This window comes from Danio aesculapii, chromosome 8 (assembly GCF_903798145.1).
Source record: "Danio aesculapii chromosome 8, fDanAes4.1, whole genome shotgun sequence".
Taxonomy (NCBI): Eukaryota; Metazoa; Chordata; class Actinopteri; order Cypriniformes; family Danionidae; genus Danio; species Danio aesculapii.
In genome coordinates this window covers 25,268,946-25,276,267 of record NC_079442.1, presented here as the reverse complement: position 1 = coordinate 25,276,267, position 7,322 = coordinate 25,268,946, and the positions used below count along the sequence as shown (strand labels likewise).

The 7,322-nt window shown below is 40.8% G+C and overlaps 1 protein-coding gene across 1 annotated transcript; it reads left to right on the top strand.

The window, feature by feature from the left end:
• Nucleotides 1-438: 438 nt before the first annotated feature.
• scrt2 (scratch family zinc finger 2) lies at nt 439-6,887 on the top strand. Its single transcript, XM_056463477.1, has 2 exons — nt 439-967; nt 4,750-6,887. The coding sequence occupies exons 1-2, from the start codon at nt 814-816 to the stop codon at nt 5,532-5,534; spliced, it is 939 nt and encodes a 312-aa protein (XP_056319452.1). The 5' UTR covers nt 439-813; the 3' UTR covers nt 5,535-6,887.
• Nucleotides 6,888-7,322: the final 435 nt, after the last annotated feature.

Genomic DNA, 7,322 nt, shown 5'->3' with positions numbered 1-7,322 from the left:
CCTGAAAGAACCCAAAATCTCATTGACATCGCAGATTCAGAGCATAACAAAGTGCATACAGCCTTCCAGTGTTCGAACCAGACGGGACACGAGATGCAGAACGGAACCAAACAGAATGTACGCTGGTTGTTGTATCAACTCACTCAGCGATTGTGTGACATTTCAGGCCTTTCCTTCTCTTTCTCTCTCATAGAAAAGGGGTGTTAGAGGAGGGAGGGATGGTATCAGAGGGGGGTCTGTCTGTCTGCGTGTGTGAAGGCACAGACGCTTCAGTAGTAATGTGATGTGTGTCCCGAGGGATGTTTGATGGATTAATGCTGAGCAGCTCCATTGCGATGTACCACCTGATCTCACTCCCACCGTCTGCCTCTATAAAACCTGCCTGACTGCTGATCTCAGCTAGTCTCTCAGTCTCTCCTCTCTCTGTCTGTCTGTCTCTCTCTCTCTATCTCTCTCTCTCTCTCTCTTCTCTATCTCTTCCTCCTCTCAGCCGCCTCCGCTGCAGGCCAGGAGCTATCCAGTGCTGAACAAGTGATTTTTTTTCCCTTTTTTATTTCAGCAGCGTAAGCGGGTGTGTGTGTGCGTGTGTGTACAGTAACACACACTCACACACAGTATTGTACCATCAGACATCTCTCTCCTCCAGCGTGCTCTTCATTTCTTTCCTTCATCAGCTTTCTTTTTTAGTTCCCGAGATCTGGATCTTGTTTTTTTGCACGACGGATTTCATTCGGGACGATTTGATCTGTTTTTTGCGGGTCAGTCTGCGACCGATGTAAAGGATTTTCTGGTGCGTCTGTGCGACCGTGAACCATGCCTCGCTCGTTTCTGGTGAAGAAAATCAAACTGGATGATTTCTCCTCATCTCCTGTGTCTAATCATCATCACCATCATCACAATGACCGCCATATGGATGACTCCTTTACGCGCTCACGCTCCAGTTTGGGAGTCCGGCTTTGCGAAAACGGTGAGTAATTTGCTTAAATATATTGTTCGTACATATAAACAGCAGCCTGACTTCATGGGCTCGAAAAATATCTCCAAACCCAAATTGTGTTTCGTGTGCCCAACAGATGTTACATAAAGCTTCCCGTTCTGTCGCGAACTAATCCGTAAAAACCCTCCATCCTTTCACCCCCAACCCCGTCCTCCATTGTGCCCCCCAGACTTTCTTTGTTTTTGTTTTTTCCCCGACACAAATCAGGTCACGCAGTGAGATCAGCTTATGCGAATAAATCCCTGATACCAGTTTGTTGTGTGTAACAGCTAATGCTAAGGCTAACGTGCTGCTTTTGTGGGGCTGATGTGTTTGTCCTTAGCTGATACTGCCCTTGAGTTTCGGTCCAAACACCCCCCCCCCCCCTCCCTGCATCCCTCCATCCACTCTCTCTTTCCTCGCTCTCCTCCCCCATCCTCCTTTTTCTGCCTCATCTCACTATTTCACTCTTTCACTCTCCTGCTTCCGGGTACATGAATCTAAGTGGTTGAAAGGGGGGGGTGGAGGTTGTGTTTCAGCCATCATTGGTGCCACTGGAGACATTCGAGTATACTGTACTGTACGGCTGGAAGGAGAACGAGGGAGATGAAAAGAAAGAAAAGCTGGAGGCAGCGCTGACTTTTGTCACATGATGCAGCAGCACGCACACGCACACAATAGGGCAAATAGCATCACGCGCAGAGTAAAGCCCAGCATCCCTCAGCGGACATGATGGGACAGGCTGAGCTAAACTGAGCCAGTCTACAGAGACTGAAAGGGAGTCCAGAGAGCTCTGTGTCCTCGCAGACAGATTTCGGCAGCAGATGTGTGGCTCGCTCTGCTCCGCTATGCTGTTTTTCACAGATAAGCAAGATAAGACAGGGGGGATATATTCCCACCTGTTACGAAAAGAAAAACACTACAGACTGTTTATCGTTTCTGGGTCATTGTAAGCTTATTTGAAGTTTTAAGGTGAGCTGCTTGTTGTAAAGCGACATTTGAATTGAACTCTTATCTCTTAATTTTAGGAATGATACCAATTCTCAAACAGTTATTAATTATTCGAGCATCAGGACTCCCAAATAACAAAGGACATGCAACTACATTCCTCTTGTCTTTCAAGACTAATCACAAAAAATTGCATATCCAAAAATTCAATCACAACAACTATTGTTTCTACAAACGAATTATTATTATATTTGCAAAATTAATAGTATTGTTAATATTTATTTATTCATATTTGTCTTGTGAAATAATAAAAAATGCAATATTATTATATTAATAGCTATGCTGTGTTATTAATTGTACAATTATTGTTTACTACAGCTATATTCACAATAATACACTGAATAATTGTTTTTACACCCAACAATGGTTTGGTTACTTCATACTTCTCTATACACAAAAATCTCAAAACTTGGGGAAAATATGGAGAACACCCCCATCAATTTTAAATCATACTTATTCAAACTTTAAAGGCTTTCAAGATCATTGTTTATTGGGTAATATAATTTTTTTTTTTATTGTGTTTTTTTTTGTTCTTTGTTTTTGTTTTACATTTTTAGTGTTCCTACGGAAAATACAGCAACCAACCAGTGTAAAACATATATGTAATTACATCAATCAAATAGCCTGATAATGTCTAAACCAATTTGTGTGGACGGTACAGATAAATGTCTAATAACATCCTGTCAGATTGTCTACTGTTCCACTTTTCCCTGACAAGCTTCATTGTTAATACTCTTTGCTTCCTTTCTGATACTGCACTGCATTAAACGCCATTCAGTTTCCCTTTTAGCATGCAGATTCAATTACAAACATTTTGTCGAAGACATGGCACCTTGGAAGGTGTATTATGTCTGTGAAATTCCAATGGCAATAAACGCGTCTGAGCCCCACGGCTGCCAGAAATCCTTTTAGCGGCTCCTGAATGACCCTCATGATGCATTAAGACTTGCTCTTCGTGGTCAGAGGGCTCCATAATCAGTTTACAGAAGTTAGAGGGGAGTTTATTTGTTTCAGCAGATAGCAACGTAACAGGATGTCCTGCTTTAGGGAATAGATTGTCATATTTGTCGAATAAAAAGGACATTTTGACGTTTTGAAATCTGGGAAATAGTTTGCTTCTGTTCTGAGAGAAGTGAAAGTCCCTTCAAAATCTCTTCAAAACGTCAACCCCTGTTCACTTCCACTTTTAGCAGATTAAGCTGTGAATAATGGACGTATAACACAAAACTCTACAGGAGCCTCGGATAATCTTATCAAAGCAAAAGAGAGTCTGAGTGGCTTCTTCATCTCAAGGAGAGAAAGAGAGACACTTGTGCTTCCACCACAGTTAACCTGCTTAATTAGCCATTAACCATGTTAAAAGCCTCTGGGTCTTAAACACACACACGCACGCACACACACACACACACACACACACACACACACACACACGCACACACACACACACACACACACACACACACACTGAATGAGTTATGCAGAAGTCCTCTAACAGCCACTATGTAAGCCTTTTTCTACCTCATAATAAAAAATAAAGTTTGAGATAAAGCTTACAATATGAAATAATGTTCCAAATGTCTCACTGTGTGTTATAAAGTAACAATATGATATATAAAATCACATTGTGAGATATAAAAGTCAAAATTGTGAACAATAAATCAATGTTCTGAAACTATTCTTAATTATGACAAATCGTTTCATTATTTAGCCAAAAATTTATATTTTGATAAATAAATTCGCACCTGTGAAAAAGTTGATTCACAAGACATACATTCATTCATTTTTTTTCAGCTTAGTCTCTTTATTAATCTGGGGTCGCCACAGTGGAATGAACCACCAACTTATCCAGCATATGTTTTACGCAGCGCATGCTCTTCCAGCCACAAACCATCACTGGGAAACACACTCATTCACACTTATACACTAGTCAATTTTAGCCTACCCAATTCACCTATACCACATGTGTTTGGACTTGTGGGGGACACTGGAGCACCCGGAGAAAACCCACACGAACACGAAGGAACTCCACACAGGAACGCCAACTGATTACTGCTCTAAAATATGTTCTTTTTGAAATATCTGGGTAAAAAAAACAAACTTTTTCCCCTTTTGAACACAATATATTTTATTTTGATAGACATTTCAAGTATTTTGGAACAGTAAACATGCCAGACTATATAATTCAAATGTATTATTGACTTCTGGTGTCTTCATTTTTTTCAAAAACACAGATTTCCTTCCAACATATGTCTCAAACTCAATTCCTGGAGGGCCGCAGCTCTGCACAGTTTTGCTCCAACCCTAATTAATCACAGCTGATCCAACTAATCAAAGTGTTCAAGACTACTAGACACTACTAGATCAGCTGTGTTTGATTAGGGTCGGAGCAAAACTGTGTAGAGCTGCGGCCCTCCAGGAATTGAGTTTGAGACCTATGCTTTACGATTTAAAATGGCATCTTTGAATATCTTTCCTGCTGAAGATACTGTTGTCCTAAAAAACAAAAAAAAAAACGTAAATAAAAAATCTTACACATACCTTAGGAACGGTATCCCAGAAAATTTTGACGGTTTCAAAGTGCGGTATACTAGAAGCCATATACAGCCATGAAGAACCTTTATATTTCAAGATTGTATTCCTCATTGCACCTCATTACTCAATGCACAGTGTATTCTGCGTCATTAATTGCTTTACACCTGCAGATCAGTACAGAAGTGAAAGGTCAATGAGTTAATAACACATTCATGTTCTCTGCCCGGCTGCAGGCTACATCAAGGATTACATCAGCTCGTCCGAGTACACGGAGGAGAAGCAGGCCGACATGAAGCTGAACTCAGAGCTGCTGTACTCTCCGGTCAGCAGTGGAGGCGGAGAGTATTGTCAGCCAGACCTGGAACATCCAGACAGCCCTCAATCCGGCCTCACAGCCCGCGGATACTTCAGCAGTGAGAGCGAGTCTCTCAGTGAGGGCTACACAATGGATGCGTTCTTCATATCCGACGGCCGTTCTAGGAGAAAGGGAGAAGTCGCGGAAGCAGCGAAAGCCGATGTAGAGGAGAAAGAAGTAATTGGAGTGAACAACGGCGGAGCAAGGCACACCTGCAACGAATGCGGCAAGACCTACGCCACGTCCTCCAACCTGAGTCGACACAAGCAAACCCACCGTAGTCTCGACAGCAAGATGGCACGCAAGTGTCCAACCTGCGATAAGGTTTACGTGTCCATGCCGGCGCTGGCCATGCACATCCTCACTCATGACCTCAAGCACAAATGCCACGTGTGCAGCAAAGCCTTCAGTCGGCCGTGGCTGCTGCAGGGGCACATGCGCTCACATACAGGAGAAAAACCATTCGCCTGCGCCCACTGCGGAAAAGCCTTCGCCGACCGATCCAACCTACGGGCACACATGCAGACGCATTCGGCCTTCAAACACTACAGCTGCAAGCGCTGCAATAAGACCTTCGCGCTCAAGTCCTACCTGAACAAGCACTACGAGTCGGCCTGCTTCAGAGGCTCCGGAGATGAGGACGAATCTGGCTCAGAGAATTAACAAGTCAGAAAAGATAAAGATGTTTTAATGCTCGCAAAAATCCCCACAGACTCCCCATTCACAAACCCCACTCTCCCTTTTTTAGAAAGCAATATTTTCACCAAGAAAAAAAAGAAAACCCTGAACCAACCCAATAATAAGAAGACAATAATGAATAGATGCTGGATTTTTTTTCTTTGGTAAAAACTAAACAAAAATAAAAAAAGAACCTCTCATATAGACATGTACAATTATGAGGCTTGGCATGCAAATTTTTATGAACATAATACTATTAATAACGATAGTAATAATATTTAGATTCCTGATGTTTTATAGCAAATCCTAAAAAAAGACATAAAAAAGGACAGCAACAGGTTTGTGCTTTTTGAGAAATGAAAATCAATTTGTATTTTTATGCTGCTCTTTTATTTTGAATTCTTTTGCAACTGCCAACATGAACTTTTTATGAAAATGTGAATAATGACAGTATTTGCAAAAAAAAAAGAACAACAACAAAAAAAAAAAGATTGTAGACCTCTGAAAAGGTACAAACTTTTGTTACACTTTTGGTATTTGATTTATAATTGTTATTTTTATATTCAAAGTCTCCTGCAGTTTCTTGGTTCCACTATTTATTTGCTTCTTTATTTATTTATTTGTGCCAATCACGTCCTGTAACTGTTCGAGCAGAGCGACCATCACTCTGTGTTTACCGTATGGAGGAAACAGCACTCAAGACATTTCAATGATCTTCACACACTCCGAATATATGGATGACAGGGATTTTCTCTGCTCGCTCTGCTGGGCTTCCTCACACTAAAACAGACTGCATGTGCTCCAGACACGTGGAGCTCCGGCCCTCGTCTTCCTGCTCCATGATTACCTCACCCAGAGGCAGGTATGACCTCAAACCTCTGCTCTGTCCACGCTCTCAAAGATCCCATCACACAAACCTCATTTCTACCATTCCAGTATTATTATCATCATCGAGTACTTACGTATTAATGTATGCACTATTTTGATTTTCCTTATTTATTTCATGTGTATTTATTTATTATGTATTTATTTATTTATTTATTTATTTGATTATTCTGTGTGTTATTGGATGCTGAACTGCCGTTGACCTTTTAAGATGCTGCTCTTTAATGAAAAACTTTATATGCATGATCCAGCTGTAGAAGGATTTTATTCTCTCTCTCTATTTTTTTTTTCAAGAGGCACGGTACGCAGCGTTTGAAAGCGGATGAATTCAGGTTGATGATGCTTTGTTTAATGGGCAATAATTCCTCTTGGGTACAGCAACTTGTATAATCACAGCTGTCCTGTTAGCAGTCAATGTAGGGCAATAAACAAGAACCTCCTTAATATCTCAAAGGTCATTCTCTCCATTTCGTTGTTTCTAGAGCTCCATTTCCTGCTGAGACCATCCAGAATGTCTATATATGGTGTGTTTGTGTGACTCCACCCACATTTGTGACATCACAGTTCATCTCATTGCCAAATAACCAATAAATTCAGTAAGCGATAAATGCCTTTTGCATCCAAACGCCAATAAAAACGATTTACTAGGTGCAAATTCAATCTAAACCGATATTAAAACCCATTCTTTTTTTTACTTACAAATTTAAATGGTTTTAATAAGCAATTTTTGCAGCAATAAGCCTTTTTCTAACAGTGTTTTTACTATTATTACTATCACAAACTCTCTAAGCAATAGCTTTGAATGTAATTATAAAAAAGACTAACCCACAGCATGACATATTTCATGCATTTGGCTTTAGCTGTCTGAATAAATCCCATCATAAGCTG